Here is a 21,929-nt window from a genome sequence, read left to right as displayed (position 1 = left end):
TAAATTTTGCTAAAATAATTTGGGGGGGGTATATGGAAAGAAAAGAAGTGGGAAAGTTGAAATAGGATTATCAAAGTCTAGTGGTTTGAAGAAAGAGAATGCCTGAGTGAAAAATCTGGTAGCATTTCTTGTTGTTGTCACTACTTTAATCCTTTATTTCCTTCAGGAATTTGAGACAAAAGACAAATGTAATGGCCCCAGTTTTCAAGTACAATAATTTACATTCTTTTGGGGGATGACAGGACAGCCATATGAGAAACAGTAAAGGGACCATTTTACTTCTCTGTTCCTGAGAATTTCCCTCATCAGAAAAACTCAGTATTTTTAGTTTCACACTTTTTCTTGCCCCATTATCCAGGGAAGATGAGAAAGTAGTTGAGGCCTGATGAGGAATCAGGGTAAAACTTTGCATATACATTTGCCTCTTGAACAACTTAGGGTGTGGGGGTGCTGAGCCCCAACCCAGTAAAAAATTCATGTATAAATTTAACTCCTCCAAAACTTAATGACTAATAGTCTACAGTTGACCAGGAGCTTTAAAATAGCATAAACAATCAATTAACACATATTTTGTATGTTATGTGTATTAAACATTGTATTCTTACAGTAAAAAAAAAACAAAAAATGTTAGGAAAATCATAAGGAAGAGAAATAGTTACAGAACTGTAAAAAAAAAAAAAACTGTGTATAAGTAGACTTGCACAACCAAACCTGTCTTTTTCAAGAGTCAATTGTATTAACATGATTCTAACACAGAAATTTATTTCAATTTGAAAGGTTTTCACTTTAAGTATATTTTACTAAAATGGGCATCTGTATAGCTAAAAGCAAGAACTTATGCTAAGCTGAGCAGACAGGATGGTAGCTTCTAGACTCACAGTCTCTTAAGGAGAACCATGAGGTGGGTACCTGGTGACCAAACCATAACTGGTCCTCAAGTTAGGGCTTTTGCACACTCAGAAATAGGCACCTCAAGCAGTGGCTGTGGGAAATTGTGGGAAAGTGGAATAGACCACAATTGAATAAAAATTCTAAGTAGAAGATATGAGGTAGGGAATAGCTATCCCAAGCAGAGCAAATAGTTGGTTAAAGCATTAGGAATACTGAAATAGCGATGCTGAATCCACATATGATAGGGAAATAATAAACTCCTAGCAATAAAGTAATGATAACCTGCTGTCAAGATGTGCATTCAGAGTGCAACACCAGCCTTTTGGGATTAATCTGTATGATCAGATTTTTCTGTAGTTTCTGACTTTATGAGATTTTTAACTTCTCCCCATTACCATTTTTATCTTTAGAAAAAACCCCTTCTTGAGTTCAAAACAGCCTACTGAGCCCTAAGCTGAGTATAAATTTTAGATTTACCATGTGGGCACATAAGGAAAATGATACTTTAAAAATTATTTTTCTTTCTTAAAATTAAAAAGAAAATCCCACAGAGCATTTTAACCAATTATAGTAAAATATTTAAAATGTTCATTTGTTTAAAGTGATCATTATTAAAGAATAAATCTGTTATATAAACTGAAGTACAAATTTATTTGGAAATTAATACTTTCTGCACTTTAATGATATTAGAACCAGGGAATGAAATGTTTTTTCTAGGAATTAATTTTTAAGAACATTTTAAGTGGCCATGATGGATTTGCCAGCTCCCTCCCCCCAAAAAACCCTAAAAACTGAAAATCTGAACAAAATATATGAAACAACTGTTTTCAGATATTGGATAACAGCAGTGCAGGACTGTGATTCCTGAAATAAAGGAAACAAACAAGTGAGCCATATGGTCACCTAATCACCCCAACTTCCTGCCTAGAGGCACAGTCGGAATAACAGAGCAGGGAGAGGGATCTTGGGCAAAGGACAGTGGTCTCAACAAGTTGAGGAGACAGAGACCAGAATTCATGGAGGCTGAGGCAACTGAAAGTTGCAGGCAAAATTCCAAAAGAAGGACACTATGTAGGAAAATAAGTCTAAAAGCTTCAATAGGAGTCTGTCTGACTTTTTATTTCTCTCTGTATTCTGGAATGTGTGTGTAGAATGAAACTATACATCCAGGCAAAGAGTTGATCAGGTTGGTATGAGCTAATAGCTCTTTTAAGGTCTTAGCTGGTGGGGAAGCATTTGATTTTTTTATAGCTAGAGGGTAAAGTCCTTGTTGGCTGTTGAGAACTTTTAATAGAAATCCCTAAGGCCTGTGGTACTAAAGTACATTAATAAATGTTATGAATAACTTTATGCTAATATAAACTTAACAATTTGGATAATTAGACAAATCTCAAAAACTAAGTTACAAAGTGTCACAAAAATTGAGAATGTGAGTAGCCCTTTATGTTATAGATATTGAATTGGTAATTTATTTCATTTAGCGTAATACCTTCTGGGTACATCCATGTTGTTGCAGATGTCAAAATCTCATTCTTTTTTTGTGTCTGAGTAATATTCCATTGTATATTTTGTCACAGCTTTATCCATTTATCTATTTAAAGACATTTTTTTAAAGTAGGCTCCACACCCAGCATGAAGCCCACCATGGGTCTCGAGATCAAGACCTGAGATCAAGAGTTAGGTGCTCAACCAACTGAGCCACCCAGGCACCTCTGTCCATTTATCTTTTTTGTTTTGTTTTATTTTGTTTTAAGATTTTACTTATTCGTTTGACAGACAGAGATCACAAATAGGCAGAGAGGCAGGCAGAGAAAGGAAGGCAGGCTCCCCACTGAGCAAAGAGCCCAATGCGGGGCTCTATCCCAGGACCCTGAGATCATGACCTGAGCCGAAGACAGAGGCTTAACCCACTGAGCCACCCAGGTGCCCCCATTTATCTATTAATGGACACTTAGGTTGCTTCCATGTCTTGGCTATTACAAAAAATGTTGCAGTAAACATAAGGGTGCATAAAGCTTTCTGAATTAGTGTTTGTTTTCTTTGGATACATAACTTATGGTGAAAAAGTAGATCACATTGTAGTTGTATTTTTAAGTTTTTGAGGGACCTCCGTACTGTTTTCTACAGTGGCTGCACCAGTTTTCATTACTACCAACAGTGCATAAAGGTTTCTTTTCTCTACATCTTCACCAACACTTTTTATTTCTTTCTGATACTAATCATTCTGACTGCTGGGAGGTTATATCTCATTGTGGTTTTGATTTGCCTTTCCCTGATGACTAGCGATGTTGAACATCTTTTCATGTGTATATCTTCTTTGAGAAAATGTCTGTTCCATTCTGCCCATTTGTCAACCACCATTATTTGTTACTTTGGTGTTGAATTATGTAAGTTCTTTATATATTTTGGCTAATAACCCCTTACCAGATATATAACTTGCAAATATCTTCTTTCATTCACTTGGTTGCCTTTTTGTTTTGTTGATGGTTTCCTTTGCTGTGCAAAAAGCTTTTTATTTTGGTGTAGTCCGAGTAGTTTATATTGCTTTTGTTTCCCTTGCAGGAGACCTATCCAAAAATATGTTGCTAAAGCTAATGTCAAAGAAATTGCCACTTTTGTTGTTTTTCTTTTAAGAGTTTTATGATTTCAGTCTTGCATTTAGGTTTTTAATCCATTTTGAGGGATTTTTTTCATTTTGAGTTTATTTTTATGTCTTGTATAAGTGGACCGGTTTTATTCTTTCACATGGAGCTGTCCAGTTTTCCCCAAACCATTTATTAAAAAGACTGTCCTTTCCCCATTGTATATTCTTTCCTCTTTTGTCATCGATCAATAGACCTTATGAGCATGGGTTTATTTTGGGGCTCTCTATTCTACTCCTTTGACCTGTGTGTCTGTTTTTGTGCCGGTACATATTATTTTGAGTACTGTAATAACTCTTTGGTAACCAATCTTGAAATCTGGAATTATGATACCTCAGCTTTGTTGTTCTTTCTCAAGATTGCTTTGGCTATTCAGGTCTTTCGTGGTTCCATCCAACAAATATCAGAAAAATGCTATTGGTATTTTGATAGGGATTGCATTGAATCTGTAGATTGCTTTGGGTATTATAGACATTTTATCAATATTAATTCTTCTAATCCGTGGACATGGTATACCTTTCCATTTGTTTACATTGCCTTCAATTCCTTTAATCAGTGTTTTATAGTTTACAGTGTACAGGTCTTTTACCTCTTTGGGCAAATTTATTCCTAGTTATTTTTGTTTCTAGTGTAATTGTAAATGGGATTGTTTTCTTAATTTCTTTATGCTACTTCATTATTAGTATGTAGAAATGCAACAGATTTCTGTATATTAAATTTGTATCCTGCAGCTTTATTGAATTCATTTATTAGTTCTAATAGTTTTTTGATGGAGTCTTTAGAGCTTTCTATATATTGTATCATGTCATCTGCAAATAGTGACAGTTTCACTTCTTCCTTACCAATTTGGATGCCCTTTATTTCTTGTCTGATCACTGCAGTATAGCTACATTTTAAATGTTACATAGTCAAGGTTGTAAATGTTCAGTCTTTGAGAATTTATGAGGCAGTTGTCTTATCACTCCTCTACTTCCTTTTGAATGCCACATAAAAAAAGAAAAGCTGTAAAATGAAAATTTATGCTCTCCCAGGAAGTGAATACAATGCAGATTTTGTAATAGTGGTATTAAATGAGTATTTTGTAATAATGGTATTATATGTGTCACACTGGTAAGTTGGACAGTGTGTAAGAGATGAGTAACTCCTGATTTTTAAGAACTATAGTGCCAGTAATTTGGGGATAACGTAGGAATTAGGCCAGTAAGCAAAAAACAAGATAAACAAACAGAATAAGGTGAGAGAGTCCCATATAAAAATCTCCCCGAAAGGGACGCCTGGGTGGCTCAGATGGTTAAGCAGCTGCCTTCGGCTCAGGTCATGATCCCAGCGTCCTGGGATCGAGTCCCACATCGGGCTCCTTGCTCCGCAGGGAGCCTGCTTCTCTCCCTCTGACTCTACCTGCCATTCTGTCTGCCTGTGCTCCCTCTTGCTCGCTCTCTCTCTCTCTCTGACAAATAAATAAATAAATAAATAATCTTTAAAAAAAAAAAAAAACCTCCCCGAAAGTACATTGGAGGTTTTAAGGAAAGTAATATTTTGCCAATTATGGGGAAAAGCTTGAATGCAAAAGTAGCATTTGTAATGATCTTCAGTGATTGGATAGAACTTTAGCAGGTAGAAAGTTTTAGGTGTAAAATCCTCCCAAACCTGGGAAAGCACAGGTCATATATATTGGGGAAACAGGAAAGTGTGTGTATGTAGATAAGCGTGAGGAAATAATAGGAGATACAGTTGGAAAGATAGATTGGGATCAAATTTGATAAGCAGTGGGAGTGTGACTGTAGATAAGGAAAAGTTACAGAGCTACCCGCTCCTTTATATGGTAGCTGCTAGCCACATATGGATATTGAGCACTTGAAATGTACCTGGTCCAAATTGAGATGTACTGTAAGTTTAAAATATGCAACAGATTTCTGAGGCTTAGTACAAGAAAACTCATTAAATTTTTTTATATTGGTGACATGTTGAAATAATTGCATTTTAGATGTACTAGGTTAAATAAAATATATTATTAAAATCGATTTTATCTATTTTTATTTTTTTAATGTATCTGCTAGAACACTGAGAATTACATATGTGACTCAGATTATATTTCTATTCGGAGGGCTAGTATAGAATACAGCTGATATTTGCTGGTACTTACTACGTACCACATATTGTCTAGAACTTGTGATAAGTTTAAGTTAATCCTCATAGAAAACCTTATGAAGTAGGTGTTATTATTCTCCCTCTTTTTCAAGTAACTGGGGTGCAGAGAGGTCGAGCAACATATCCGAAATCACTCCACTACTGAGTATGAAGCCAGGATTCAAACGAAGGCCTCTCTGGCGTCAGATCCAGTGACTTTCCCAGCACACTGTGGCATGTTGTCATTGGACCATTAAAGGTGTTTGAGCTGGAGAATGACACGATTGGAATGATACTTCAGCAGAATTATAATAAAGATAAATGAGGAGAAGAAACTTCATTTTTAGCTGTCTAGGTTTTTGTTTGCTTTATTTTATTAACGTTCCTTTTTTGTAGGAGAAAAATTCCTTGTTTAAAGTGAAGTTTTTAATTGTGTGTGTGTGGTTTTTTTTTTAATATTTTATTTATTTGTCAGAGACAGAGAGGGAGAGATCGAGCACAGGCAGACAGAATGGCAGGCAGAGGCAGAGGGAGAATCAGGCTCCCTGCCGAGCAAGGAGCCCTATGTGCGCGACTTGATCCCAAGACGCTGGGATCATGACCTGAGCTGAAGGCAGCTGCTCAACCAACTGAGCCATCCAGTTGTGTTTTTTTGAAGTGTACTTTATATTAACCACTTCTCAAAATATTTGCCTATCTCCTTGTAGATTTGATAATGGGCTGCATTAAAAGTAAAGAGAACAAAAGTCCAACCATTAAATATAGAACCGAAAACACTCCAGAACCTGTCAGTAGCAGTGTCAGCCATTATGGAGCAGAACACACTGCAGTGGCACCATCATCTTCAACAAAGGGAGCATCTGTTAATTTTAGCAGTCTTTCCATGACACCATTTGGAGGATCCTCAGGGGTGACACCTTTTGGAGGAGCATCTTCTTCATTCTCAGTGGTGCCAAGTTCATATCCTGCTGGTTTAACAGGTGAGATCTAAATGGACAGTTCTGTTGTCAGCTTGAGAACATGACCTCAGGCAGGCAATGCATACAGTTTTTGCCTGCTGTGAGAAAAATAACTTACTTGGGGACTTAAAAGTTTATGTGAAAATTAAAGCTTCTGACATAAAAATTACAGTCTTAAATTATACATCATATTGTTCTGAAAATTTGGTGATAATCTGGTGATTATCTACTGGTTATACCATTGGTTATTTCATTAATTGATTTTTTTCAAGTAGTGAGTGGTTACTATGTGGCAGGCAGTGGGGATATAAAAATTAAAAACATGTACCCCTCCCTCAAGAATGTTAATGTTACAATTTACCAATGTTTTCGGGTTTATAAAGTACTATCCAATATTAAAATATTATAGTAGTTACTTAATATTAATTAAATGGCAATATTGTGATGATAATACAGTTTTTCTCTCAGACACTGATTTAAAAAATGGAAGTCCTGAAGCTCAGAGTTAAGCTTTTTTTTCAGAGTCACAGATAAGAAGCAGGGGAGCCCAGGTTTAATGTCCTGTGCCAGAACTCCATTTATCACATTATGATCACCTTTCAGAGAACAAGAAGTGACAGCTGACAACTTTTCATGGAGCCAGAAATGCTCTAAAAAAGTAGTTAGAAACTTTAGAAAGAGTTGTTTTGTGGGGTTTCCAGATCAGGATACTTTTTCCTTGAGTAACAAAGCATAATTGGCTTTAAAAAGGCAGGGTGAGCTCTAGGATTCCTTGATAGAGCAGTAGTTTCTTGATGTCATCAAGGACTCCAGTCCTTGATCTCTTTTTGGTAGCCTTTAGATTATCAGCTTTAATCTTAGGCTTGGCAAAACAGCTGCAAGCATCAAACTGAGCAACACATGTCCTTACTATCAACCAGAGGGGGCAAAAAAGGAATCTGTTCTATAGGCTTGGGCTATAAATTTGTCCTTTCAGTCTGCTTACCTCCAGACCAGTAATAGTGCTAGAGGAATGCCATAAGTGAATTCTATGAGACTGTTCATTTCAGGAGTTGTGGACATCAAAGGCCGATTACAGTCTTAATTCTAACCCCTTAACACTAACTATCTCAGTAATAGATGACCACGATAGTGTCCTCAGTGATCAGCCAAGTTTAAGTTATTTTCAGGATTATATGTTTGGGAAAGACAGTAATCCAAAATGATCCAAGTAAACTTTGATACTTAAGGACATACTTACTTACCTAAACAGTTTATATGGAAAGTCCCTTCATGGTATACATCTGTTAACACATATGGAGTCTCTGTGTGCTGCTTACAGAGAATTGTAAGCAAGAGAAACAAGGTTTTTGTCTTAATGGAATTTATGTTATAACAAAAGTTGGACAATAATTAGTGAATAAACAATTAAACAGGATGATTAATGGTTCTTAACTGCTCTGAAGGAACTGACCAGAGTGATTGGTGAAAGCCCTTTAGAAGATCAAGGAAAGCTGTCTTGAAGAGAAATCATTTAAGGCTGAAGTTTGATTGATGAGACAGACCTAAATCTGGGCAGACCTGGGAAGAAATCTTTCTGGGGAGAGAGAACAACAAAAGCAGAGTTTAGGAGGTACAGATGAACCTGGCGGTTTTGAGGACTAGTGAGGACACCAAAGGGTAGAATTGTATAATATGAGATTAAAGAGTCAGGATTACTCAGGACCTCATATATTCTGGTAAGAAGTTTGGGTTTTATTCAAAGACAAGAAGAAGCAATTGAAGAGTGTTTTGTTGTTGTTGTTTTTTCATTTTAAAGATTACATTTATTTATTTGACAGAGAGAGACACAGCAAGAGAGGGAACACAAGTATGGGGAGCGGGGGAGGGGGAAGTGGGTTTCTTGCGGAGCAGGGAGCCTGATGTGAGGCTCCATCCCAGAATCCTGGGACCATGACCTGAGTCAAAGGCAGACGCTTAACAACTGACCCACCCTGGTGCCCCAATTGAAGGGTTTTTATAAAGGATTTGCATAATTGAATTTCCTGGCAACTAGCCTGGCAATTTTCTGGCAACTAGCTGTGTGGAGAATGGTTCTAGGGAAGCAGGTACAGAAGTGGGTTAGGAGACTACTTCTCAGCAGATTCAGTCAGGGGTAACAAGGATTTGGATTAGGGTGGCAACCGTGGAAATGGAAAAGAAAGTAGATAAAGAGGTATTTTAGAGGTAGAATAACAGTGCTAGTAAAGGGACTTGGCTTGAGTACCTAGGTAGATAGTAGTGCTATTTGCTTAGACATTCAAGTAGCAATGTTAAATAGACAGTTAACACATGACTGAAACTCAGGGAAGAATAGTAAATAATCCATTCTATTCCTTTGTTTGCAGGTAATAGTTTAGTTGTTTGGTGTCCTGATCTGTTAAGCATTTGTGTATAATTCTATGTATGATAATTATTTTTCATATCAATCATATCATTTAATTTTTAAGAAAAATAAGCCATTTTGAGTATTTTTTATAATAACTAATCTAGCTAAATCCCTAGTTACTGCTACAGATCAGTTTTAAGGATGGAAATGTTCACCCATTGTTTATAAGTAAGTGAGATAATTAGTGCCAGTTTGTAGTACTTGTTAATACTTTTTCTGCCAAAGAATTGAATTGAACTTGAACTGTGATTCTAAGTCAGAGATACTGCTACTATGAATCAAACTTAAATTTGTTTCTGAGGGTATATAGAATCTTAGAATTTGTAGCATGCAGCAGTTTCATGGAAGGTCTTCAGAGAGCTTCTTATTAGCTGAAACTCCAGCTGCCCAAGTCTCCATTCAAAAGTAGATTTTGGAGACTAGAAAGAAAATTATGCTTAAGGGGTGCCTGGGTGGCTCAGAGGGTTAAACTTCTGCCTTCAGCTCAGGTCATGATCTCAGGGTCCTGGGATCAAGCCCTGCATAGGGCTCTCTGCTCAGCAGGGAGCCTGCTTCCCTTTCTCTCTGACTGCCTCTCTGCCTACTTGTGATCTCTCTCTGTGTCAAATAAATAAATAAAATCTTTTAAAAAGAAAATTATGCTTAAGCTCTTTACATTTTTTTTCTCTTCCGTTTATATATATAATTTACCTTGTGTTTTTTTTTCTCCAATAGGTGGTGTTACTATATTTGTGGCCTTATATGATTATGAAGCTAGAACTACAGAAGACCTTTCATTCAAGAAAGGTGAACGGTTTCAAATAATTAACAACACGTAAGTGTTGGGAATATTTTGAGGGAGAAATACTGAAAGAAACCTAGTCTTCATGCTGAAACCATTTAGCTGGTTGATATTAAAGATGAGAGTGGTGAAGCATGGGTCTCTGCCCACTGGGTTGGATGATGCATTTGGTTTCCTTAGATACATGGCATAATAACTCCTTTTGTAGCCAGAGTTATGACCTGCAAATTGTGCTGTAGTGTGTGGTTCTTTCATAAAAGGTAGAGATTTAAAAGTGAAGATTGAGAGAATATTTGCAAGTAAGTACATCACTTTAAAAAAAATCTTTATAAAGAGATTCTTTGTTCCTTGAACATAAGATAACTTAAGGATCTTAGTTCTTTCTCCTAACAAAAAATGGAAAAGGCCAAGTAAGGAGCCCCTGCAGTCCCTACCTGACCACACTAAGTTGCTTTTTCCTTAGGTGACTCTTAGAGTTTTTGTCTATGTCTAAGACTTTTTTTTTTTTTTTTTTTTTTTTTTTTAGATTTTATTTATTTATTTGACAGGCAGAGACCAGAAGTGGGCAGAGAGGCAGGCAGGGATCGAGAGGGGGAAGCAGGCTCCCTGTGAGCAGAGAGCCTGATGCAGGGCTCAATCCCAGGACCCTGAGATCATGAAGAGGCTTCAACCCACTGAGCCTCCCAGGCGCCCCTTGTCTAAGACTTTTAGTTTGAGATGACTCTTAGACTTTTAGTGGACCACTCAGTAATAAAAGCCACTTAGTGGCCCACTACAAATTCAGTGTTTGAATTGAAAATTCAGTACTTGTTAGAGAAAATAGATCCCGTATGTTATGGTCTCTTTACTTCCAGTCATATTTCCTAACATTCTTGCTCCCATTTGCTATCCATTATTGTTCCAGAATATAAAATATGATCATGTCTCTCTGTTTTAAAAGCCTTTTTCAGTAGCTACCAGTTGCTGTCAAGATAAAAGAAAAGCGATAACAATGGTAGACATCAGTCATCCAGCTGCTTCCCCTTCCTCATTTAACGGCCCAGCCGTACTGAGTTGCTTGTAATTTTATGAATTCCCATGCCTTGACACGTACAGTGTCTTTTTTCTGGAACATGACTTCCTGTCTCAGCTTTTTTTTTTTTTTCCCTTTAATCTGGCCAACGCTGTTCATCCTTCAAAATGTATATTCCTATGTTATTTCTCAAGGAGGCCTTTCTTGACATTCTTCCTCTCCTTCCTAGTCACACCCCTTCTCCCACTGGATTAGGTGTCTGTCTTACATGTTGACGTAGCACCCCGTGCAGACCTCAATCATAGCTGCCATCACTACTTCTAATTATAATTTATTGTGTGCTTGTTATTCCTTTAGACCAGTGGTTCTCAACCAAAGGAAAGATGCCCAGGAGACATTTAGCAATGTCTGGAGGCAGGGTGCCTCCACTGCTTTCTGGTGGGTGGAGGCCAGGGATATTGCTGAACCTCTTCTAGTGCACAGGACAGCCCCCAACAACAGTCATCTAGCCCAAAGATTCAGTAAGGGTGAGGCTAAAAAATTCTGCTCTATGCTGAGTTTCTTGAGGTTACAGACTGTCTTTTTACCTCTGTTTTTATTTCTAGCACACTGTCTCATAAAGTCTGTTACTTAAAGGGTTGTCAATAAATGTTTGAATGAATCATGAATGGTTAGCACAAATGCAGTTTTCAGTTTGTATATCTGAAAGTGCTTAATGTATACCAGAAATCTACAAACCAAGTGTATGAGTATAAATATTTGAATTGCCAAAAGATTTTTCATCTCATTTTCTAGAGAACAAATCCCCCTTGATCATTTATGAAATGTCAATGTATTTATTTATTTTTAAAGATTTTATTTATTTATTTGACAGAGATCACAAGTAGGCAGAGAGAGAGAGAGAGAGAGGGAAGCAGGCTCCCTGCTGAGCAGAGAGCCCGATGTGGGGCTCAATCCCAGGACCCTGAGATCATGACCTGAGCCGAAGGCAGAGGCTTAACCCACTGAGCCACCCAGGTGCACCTGAAATGTCAATTTAGATAAGATACTCAGTACTTTTCTCTGGCAAAGCAAAATATGCATTTAATTTTTAGTGGCAGAACCCATATCTATCTTCCTCATTAGAGACCGATATTTGCTTCTTTCACATTAATTTTGGAAAAGTCAAGACTTATGTATTGCAAATTATACATAATGTTCATGTTCTGAATTGATTTTAGTCTTATTTGAATATTTATGGATAACATTTTTGTAAATATACTTTATTCTAGGAGTTAAATTTTTATTCTTGTCTGTTGAAAATATTTTGCTACAGGAGTTCTAGCATTCTGATACTTTTCCTGAAATGGCTAAAAAGGAGCATTATCATTTTAAATATGGTTAAAAGCATTTGACAATTAAAAAAAAATGAACTATTGATAACATACTGCAACATAGGTGAACTATGAAAAATTATGCTGAGTGAAAGAAACCATTCCAAAAGACCACACCAGATTACTGTATGATTCCATTTATATGAAATGCCCACAATAGTCATATCCATAGAAACAGAAAGCTGATGTAGTGTTGGGCAGTGTCAGGGGGAGGTGGGTGGAGTAGTGGAGAGTGACTGTTAATGGGTATGGGGTTTCTTGGTTGGGGGATGATGAAATGTTCTAAAATTGATGGTGGTAATGGTTGCACAACTGTATGAATATATTAAAACCCATTAAATTGTACATCTTAAAGTGGGAATTTTATGATATGCAAATTATGTCAGTAAAACTTTTAAAAAAGAAAACATCCAGTTGAAACTGAGTAATTTGAAAGATTTACCTCCCAAATTGTTCTAGTTAGTATAGTTTATTGTTTTAGGTTGAAGAAGAGAGGTATGTAAAAGAGCAATCTTGTAACTAAAACTAAACCTTTTTGTTTGTTTGTTTGGAGCAGAAATATGTGTGCTTTTGTTCTTTTGCTTAGCCTTATCCCCTAATTCAACTAACCTATTTTTAAATATTACTCTTTTGAGTTTGACTTTTGATCAAATGAATGCATTAAAAAAATGGAAGTTAAGCCTCTTTTCTACATAGATACAAGGCAACACTGCCATAAATTGCGTTTTGAGCAGTTGTCTACTTTGTGGTAATTGTTGTTTTATGTATTGCAGGGAAGGAGACTGGTGGGAAGCAAGATCTATTGCTACAGGAAAGAATGGCTATATCCCTAGCAATTATGTAGCCCCTGCAGATTCCATTCAGGCAGAAGAGTATGGCACTACTTCATATTTTATTAATTACGTTGGTTTTTAAAATGTTTTAATGCACATTCTACTTAGCCACAATTTTACACACATACAATTACATACCAGTCTTAATACAGCTAATATATCATATTAATAGGAGATGTTACTTGAAAATTAATTATTAATGCCATAGTATTTGCTTACAGTAGGATCATAAATGAATCTGCAATAATAATACTGTTTTGCCTGGTCTGTATCCTTTATATTTTCACTTTAAAAAATTACATTAACCTTTTTTATATTCTGCAGACTCATTTCAAAAATTTACCTTCAGTTGATAGTATTGTATCAGTGTTGATTTCTTGATTTAGGTGCTTGCTCTTTGGTTATGTAGGAGAGGATCCTTGTCTTTAGGAAACACATTGAAGTATTTAGGGGTAATATTTCAGAATGTTTGCAACTTACTTTCAATCAGTTCAGAAAAAAATATGCACATAGGAAAAGAATATAATGATGTAAAATTTTAACAGTTGAGAAATCTGTGTGGAGGATATGTAAGAGTTCTATGTGCTATTCTCACAACTTCTAAAAAATTAAAATGCACCTTCAGTGATATATTTTTTAGGTCAAACCAAGGCTATCTGGGATTCATAAATATTACTTTGTCTTCATATCACAACACTCAACAGTGCCTTGCATACAGTAGATGCTCTATCAATGTTTGTTGCTTTTATGATAAGTAATTTGTTTCCATAACTCTGTTCTGCTTGACACTTACTACTTCCTGTTTTATACTGTGAGCTTCTCCATAGCAGATACTCATTTTTATTCACAAATCTGTATTAAATCAAAGCCATGCTAATGTAGAGTTGCTAATAATATGAATATAGTTCACTTGCACCTTACCGAATACAGATGATCACACTGTTACCAGAGACCCACTTCTGTTCTTCCTGCTATAGTCTTAATATCTCCATCTGTCAGTGACTGGGAGCTTCTCTGTTACCACTGCCTTTCCTTCTCCATGTACTGATCCTGTAACTTGCAGGTGGAATTGAAGAGACATGGAAATATTAGCACAGTATATTCTGACAGTAATATTTGTAGTAATTCTATTTAATAAAGACCCTTTATTGTGTTTTGCTGTGTTTTTAAGCTGTGTAGCTCTTTGTTGTCATCCTGCCACTCCATTCTTACTGATCCTTATTTATAACCTTTCTGAACCTTCCACATTTCTAACTCAGAGCACTATTTTTTCCAGATGGTATTTTGGCAAAATGGGCAGGAAAGACGCCGAAAGATTACTTTTGAATCCTGGGAATCAACGAGGTATTTTCTTAGTAAGAGAGAGTGAAACTACTAAAGGTAATTTTAGTAATAGAAGTACAAAAATTTTCTTGAACAGTATTTTGAGAAAGATACAAAAAAATATTTATTTCCCCTACTAGGTGCTTATTCTCTCTCTATTCGTGATTGGGATGAGGTAAGAGGTGACAATGTGAAACACTATAAAATTAGGAAACTTGACAACGGTGGATACTATATCACAACCAGAGCACAATTTGATACTCTGCAGAAGTTGGTAAAACACTACACAGGTATGTGAATATTTCACAGGTGAAAATTATTTCTTGGTATGTTTTATGAGGACAGAATCTCTGTCTTCATGTCTCTTTAAGGTTTAGTGTGGTACTTTACCCACAAGAGTGTGCGCGATAGAATCTGTTGTATTCTAGGTTTAAAATGAGGAGCAGGTAGAGGCACCTGGGTGGCTCAGTGGGTTAAAGCCTCTGCCTTCGGCTAGGGTCATGGTCTTGGGGTCCTGGGATCGAGCCCTGTGTCAGGCTCTCTGCTCAGCGGGGAGCCTGCTTCCTCTTCTCTCTCTGCCTGCCTCTCTGCCTGCTTGTGTTCTCTGTCTGTCAAATAAATAAATACCCCCCAAAATTATAAAACATTAAAAAAAAAATGAGAAGCAGGTAGTACTTTTTACCTGAGTTAGGTTCTTAGACATGCTAAAATCTGACTACCATTATTTGATTCCTTATATCTTACTGACCTAGCGTTTACATTGGAGTTTCATAGTGGCTAAGTATCAGGGTAGATTTTGACAATAAATAAAAAAGCGCAAAAGCATGTATGTTTTAGGGACATTTATTAAGTGGGTAAAACTAAATACTTAATGTAATCTGTCAGATGTCCTTTTGGGTTACCTTCTTCTGCATAGAATGGACCACATAAAACTTCCTAGAGTATAAATCCAATGACATTTAATCTAAAGGTGCATTGTTCTTTTCCTGAAAAAGTAACCCATTGCAACTGTAGACATGCTTCTAGTTTTTCAAGGACCTTTGAAAGGTATTCAGTATTAGATTCTTCTGTCTCAAAATTTTGCATTGCCAATTTGATATATGAATGCATCCAAAAGTTTTAAAATTATTATTATTATTATTTTTAAATATTGGGTTTTTTTTTGTTTGGGGGTGTTTTTTTTTTTTTTTAAGATTTTATTTATTTATTTGACAGAGATCACAAGTAGGCAGAGAGGCAGGCAGAGAGAGAGGGGGAAGCAGGCTACCTGCTTAGCAGAGATCCCGATGTGGGGCTCGATCCCAGGACCCTGGGATCAAGACCTGAGCTGAAGGCACAGGCTTTAACCCCCAGAGCTACGCAGGCACCCCAAAAACTTTTAAATTATTAATACTAAGGGGGGGGATTGCAATGGCAGTCTCTTCTTCAGTGGCAGGTACAGTCTATCAAGTCAACCACCAGTCTTGACCTTGATCAAACATGTTACCAAGCAGTGGCATCAATTGTAATTGCACTTTTTAGAATTCGATTTGTGTGGTTACTTGTTGAACATGGGAGGGAACATGTCTTATTTATAATAAGAAAGAGTGTAAGCAGGATTCACAAGTCAAGCCTTTGTGAATTTGGGATTTCCTGTTTTTGTGTCTCCCTTATTTGAAAACCAGTCTCTTATTTATTTATTTATTTTTAAGATTTTATTTATTTATTTGACAGAGAACACAAGTAGGCAGAGAGGCAGGCAAAGAGAGAGAGAGAGAGAGAAGCAGGCTCTGCACTGAGCAGAGAGCCGGATGTGGGGCTCCATCCCAGGACCCTGGGATCATGACCTGGGCCGAAGGCAGAGGCTTTAACCCGCTGAGCCACCCAGGCGCCCTGAAAACCAGTCTCTTAAATGAAGAAGTTTTCTCCTTAATTTTTGATATGCTTCTTACATTAATGGTTATTAGGAATAACAGTTAATGGTAGCATTCTCTTTGGGAAGAAATAAAACCCAGTGATCAAAAAGAGAACTTTGGGGGCAGCCAGAACTATGGTTTGCATCCCATCTCCGTCACTTACTTACTTATTGGGTGACATGAAGAAAGTCACTTAAGTTTTTCAAGACTTATTTACATGAGATATTAGTAAAGTACTGAATTAGCACAATAGCTAAGACATAATAAGTGTTCAGTAAATTATAACTTCAAAAATGTATTTAACAAAGATTGTTTTACCTCTTGGATGTTTTGCTTCTTACATGCATACAGCTCCCTTTTTGGTATTTGTGCTTTTAGAGTAAAATAGACATCATGTTTTTGTTTTTGTTTTCTTCAATTTAGACTTTTAAAAACATTAATATACTGTATGTACCTTAATATTGTAATTAATTTGTTTTATAGTATAGTTTTTTATTTATCTAGAACATGCTGATGGTTTATGCCATAAGTTAACAACCGTGTGTCCTACTGTGAAACCCCAGACTCAAGGTCTAGCAAAAGATGCTTGGGAAATTCCTCGAGAATCTTTGCGACTAGAGGTTAAATTAGGACAAGGATGTTTTGGTGAAGTATGGATGGGTAAGAACCCTGAACTGTTTTTTTGTCATTTCTTTAGCCGTAGATTAAAACACCATAACTTATGTTGAAATATTTAAGGTAATTGCTGCTCATTAAGGTTTGGCTTAAAAAATCTCTTAACATTATAGATTAAAATAGTGGACTCTGTTTTTCTAGGGACATGGAATGGAACCACGAAAGTAGCAATCAAAACACTAAAGCCAGGTACAATGATGCCAGAAGCTTTTCTTCAAGAGGCTCAGATAATGAAAAAATTAAGACATGATAAACTTGTTCCACTATATGCTGTTGTTTCTGAAGAGCCAATTTACATTGTCACTGAGTTCATGTCAAAAGGTATGTGTATATTAGTTTCTTTTAGGGTATTCATGTTAATAATTTTTTTAAGTCTTCATTTCTATTTTTATGCATACAAATTTTTTATTGTGTAGTGTTCCCTAACTTAAGATTTTTATGTAGAGAAAAACTGACATTTTGTGTAATGCGATAGTGATTAGTTCCAGTTATTCCAGAGGATAGTTCAAAGTTTAAAAGGAAAATTAGGCCAGCTCAATTTATGTTGAAAGTAAGTGGATTTTTATTCCATTTGACAAAAGGAAATGAAATACCTAGGAAAGTGAAAAAGTATTTCTACAAATTAAAATAACTCAATTAGAAAGAAGCTTATATCTTTATTCCTAAAACAAAGAAATCAGGTCAAGTTAAGGAAATCTTATTTTATTTTAACACAATCTTCATAGTCAGAGTTCCTAGAAACTTTTTTCCACTATCTTTCACTAAAATTTCTCCATTCTTTCAAACTCCAGACCCTAAAATGAGATCTTTAGTAACAGAATTGGTTAGGGCCAGGACAGGTGATACATTAGAAGAGGAACCAGTAAGCACTAAGTATGTTGATAGTCCTGCTTTTGCCCTCTTGAATTTTATCTCTCCCACCCAATTCTTTTTACTTTTATTTATTTATCTTAAGATTTTATTTATTTGACAGAGAGAGAGAGACACGGTGAGAGAGGGAACACAAGCGGGGGGAGTGGGTGAGGGAGAAGCAGGCTTCCCCTCGAGCAGGGAGCCCTGCAGAGCAGGTCGCCCCACGCAGAGCAGGGACCATGACCAGAACCAAAGGTAGACGCCTAACACTGAGCCACCCAGGCATCCCTCTACCGCCACCTCTTTTTTTTTTTTTTTTTAAGATTTTATTAATTTATTTGACAGAGAGAGACACACAGAGAGAGGGAACACAAGCAGTGGAGTGGGAGTGAGAGAGGGAGAGGGAGAAGCAGGCTGAGCAAGGAGCCCTATGTGGAGCTCGATCCCAGAACCCTGGGATCTTGACCTGAGCCAAAGGAGGTGGATGCTCAACAACTGAGCTACCCAGGCGCCCCTACTCCCAACTCTTAATGAGTCACTCCATAATTAAAGCTACTGATTATGTCATCCCTTTCCAGTAGTCCCATTTTGGCCAACAATGTAGTTCCATCTAGTGGTGACAGGGCCAACTACAAGCTACATATTTGCTATAGGAAACCTCCCAAAGGAATAGAAAGGCCAAAAATAAGAATTGAGGTAGCCTGGGCACCTGGGTGGCTCAGTCATTAAGCGGCTGCCTTCAGCTGAGGTCATGATTCTGGAGGCCTGGGATCAAACCCCGTATCGGACCCCCTGCTCAGTGGAGAACCTGCCTCTCTGTTTCCCTCTGTCTGCCACTCTGCCTGCTTGTGCTCTCTATCTCTCTGTCAAATAAATGAATAAAATCTTAAAAAAAAGAATTGAGGTAGCCTGTTAATTGGTGGCCAAAACATATCTAAAGCCCCAAGGTACATGGCACTATTTGGAAGGACTCTTCACTGCAAACAACTGCCAAATAATCCCTTTCCGAGTGTGCTGGTTGAACTATATAAGGAGGGGAAGAAAGGGACAAGGAGGAAGTTTAAATCAAGATATTGATAGCATAAGAATATAATGGAGGTAAAAGCTAATGGTCCATTTAGCTTTGTATATTGATTTCAAGAATTATTTAATTGGGAGCATAATAGATATCTTATGTTGTTAGATTGCTGGGTTAGGGTTATTTCTAGTTGGGAGATTAAGAATGCAAGATCATAAATGACCCTTCTGGTTTTAAAACTCCATAATTTCCCATTTTATTTCAGGTACTTAGCAGTTGGTCCTCAGTAATCCTTTCAAACTCACTGTGTCATGTGCTCCCAGATAAACCTACCTTCCTTGCTATATAGGTCTTCTTCCTTCTTCTGGTTTCCATGAATCTGTTCAGATTCCTTCATCTGGAATTTGATTTCTCTGTCTCTTAACCAGGCCATCAATCATATTTCCTTCATATTATACTTAAGTGTTTAAAGCCGTTCATTAATATCCATATCTGTTATGATCATTATATCCTATGAAATGTTTATAAACAGACTATTCTATAAATTATTAACAACCAAAATGTATTGAATACTTCTAATTTATAGGACACTCTCCTACTTATTATAAGGTATCAAAGAACTAAAGCACCGAAAAAACTTACATTGAATTTGCAGAGAAAAGACCTAACCTTCTGATGAGTTAATTTTCAATAACAAAGTAAATAATAGCTCACTATAAAAAAATAAGCTATAGGCCCAAGCATAATGAATTTCCAGGTGTTTAACACATTCATTAAGAAAAGGGATGAGGAGGGCGACTGGGTGGCTCAGTGGGTTAAAGCCTCTGCCTTCAGCTCAGGTCATGATCTCAGGGTCCTGGGATCGAGCCCCTCGTCGGGCTCTCTGCTCAGCAGGGAGCCTGCTTCCCTTCCTCTCTCTCTCTGCCTGCTTCTCTGCGTACTTGTGATCTCTCTCTGTGTCAAATAAATAAATAAATAAATAAATATTTTTTTTTAAAAAAGGGGATGAGGAAGAGATCACATAGGCTGGAATAAATTGAGAAAAATTAGTCAAGTCTTAAACTGATCTTTAAGGTTATAAAGGCTATGAACAGGTAAAGGGAAAGGCATGGGTATTTCTGCAGAGGTAAGAAGATATGAGGAAATGGGGAACAAAACCATGAGAAGTAGAAAGTACAGAAGACAGCTGGTTGGAAATAAGACTGGAGAGGTATGTGAGAAATTTAAGACTCCTCTGCATTGATTTCACTATTACTTATTGAGTACCTATCCTCTGTCAGGGTCATGAATGAGCTTCAAAGGGTCCATGAACTTCCCTGAAGTTATGTGTCAAATTTTTGCTTATTTATACGTGTTTCCTGGAAAGAGAGTATAAGGCACTTGGGTGTGTGTGTGGGGGGGTAGGATTTGTTGTCATTGGTTAAAGATCAGAGAAAAGGAATTGTCACAATGACAGTGACAAGTCTTAGATTTCTGTGCATTGCAGTTCTGTACTGTTTTAGCAATTGTCAGCTGTTACACTGAAAAATGTTCTTTTACTTAATGTATTGATCATGCCACCTTATTTAAATTTTTTATCCTAAAACAAAAGAACTGTATCATCTGTTTATTTCTATATACTCTGCATTGCAGTGTTGAGTATTTATGTAATGTCAATTTATCTTACAGGAAAGGAATTAAAGAAAAGAAGTGCCTCTTCCTCTGTTTAAAGACAGTTTTTTTACTTGTGTTTTTAATCCTTTCTTACATCTAAAAAGAAAACCTTTCTTAGATCCCAATATCTGCTTCTCTCACCTACTGTTCTGCTTTTTTGCTTCCGTTCACAGCCAAGATTTTTCAAAGAATACTCTCTGTCTTCACTTCCTAACCAGCCATTTACTCTTTTTGAAAACTACTTAAATTTATTTAATGTCAACACTTTTCATATTTTTTTTTAAATTGTGGAATATTTTAGACACACAGAGAATACAATAACAACCATGCCCTTACCATCCAAATTTAACTTATGTTTACACTTTGTCATATTTGCTTCAGTTCTCTCTCCTAAGAAAGCAAAACATTACAGATCTAATTCCATCTTTGTTTTAACCCCTACTTGAGCCCATTCTCATTAGAGCCTTCCCTTCAGGTTCTTTGGGCCCATTTCCCTTCTAGAAGTAACCTTAATTTTGAAGTTGATGCTTACCTTTTCCATCTGTGTTTTCCGTATTGATGTACTTGTATTGATATATATTTGTCTTTTAACAGTATTTGTATGCTTTTAACTTATGTAAATCTTACTAGCTTTATTTTCATTCAACATTATGTTCTTGAGATTTATTCATATGGATAAAGATCTAATTTGTCTATTTATAACTGTTGGATGAGATTCTGTATGAATATGCCATTGTTACTCATTCCTTTCCCAGTGAACATTTAGGTTGCCTCTAGTTTGTCACTATAACAGATAGTGCTGCAGTGAATGTCCTTGTGCTTGCCTCTTCTTGCCTATGTGCAAGAATCTCTAGTGCACTGGATGGCAGCAACATTAACATCACCTGGAAACTCACAGATGAAAACCATGGTGAGAGGGCCCACCAGTCTTCACTTCCCCACCACCTTGTGTGATAACGGTCCATTCAATGCCATTGATCCCATTTATCACATCTCTCTGGAAGATACCGCCTTTTCTCCTTTCCCACTTTCATTGCTAGATTTTAACATAATAGTCTGTCTTTCCTAGACTATTCTAGGAACTTTTAAACAACCACTTTCTGAAAGGTGTTTTCTTTTTTTTAATTCTAAACTTAATCTTTTTATGCAGTTTTGGCCCAATTTCATTTTCCATATTACTGTTGGAATGATTGCTTTTTAAACATAAATCTGATTGTATTGCTTTTCAGTATAAAACTTCATGTAAAGTCCATTTATGCTTGCCTTCTGTGTTCCCTTTCCCTCTGTAGCTTCTTCCTCATCAGTTCCCATCTTTGTCCCCTGTGTTCTTGCACACAAAGGACTGTTTTCACTTCCCTGAACTGTGATGTCACATGCAGTACTGCCTTTTTACTTGTTAATCTTTCTTCCTAGAATTCCCTGTCTGCCCCCATTCTTCCTTAGAAACTAATTTCCTCCGTAAAGCCTTTTCTGTCTTCTTCATAGAAT

At 36.7% G+C, this 21,929-nt stretch overlaps 1 protein-coding gene across 4 annotated transcripts in view; it reads left to right on the top strand.

Annotated features, from left to right (window-relative positions):
* YES1 (YES proto-oncogene 1, Src family tyrosine kinase) overlaps nt 1–21,929 on the top strand; it is a 65,361-nt gene that overhangs the window by 36,091 nt on the left and 7,341 nt on the right. For all 4 annotated transcript variants that reach the window (XM_082698771.1, XM_082698769.1, XM_082698770.1 and 1 more), the window contains 7 exons: nt 6,368–6,640; nt 9,741–9,840; nt 12,966–13,064; nt 14,302–14,405; nt 14,489–14,638; nt 16,748–16,903; nt 17,060–17,239. In XM_082698771.1, coding sequence (XP_082554897.1) covers nt 6,376–6,640; nt 9,741–9,840; nt 12,966–13,064; nt 14,302–14,405; nt 14,489–14,638; nt 16,748–16,903; nt 17,060–17,239 — 1,054 coding nt within the window. In that variant the 5' untranslated portion in view covers nt 6,368–6,375. The remainder of the gene's footprint in view (nt 1–6,367; nt 6,641–9,740; nt 9,841–12,965; nt 13,065–14,301; nt 14,406–14,488; nt 14,639–16,747; nt 16,904–17,059; nt 17,240–21,929) is intronic.

This window comes from Mustela nivalis (assembly GCF_964662115.1).
Source record: "Mustela nivalis genome assembly, chromosome: 14".
Lineage (NCBI taxonomy): Eukaryota > Metazoa > Chordata > Mammalia > Carnivora > Mustelidae > Mustela > Mustela nivalis.
This window is presented reverse-complemented; position numbering and strand designations above follow the sequence as displayed.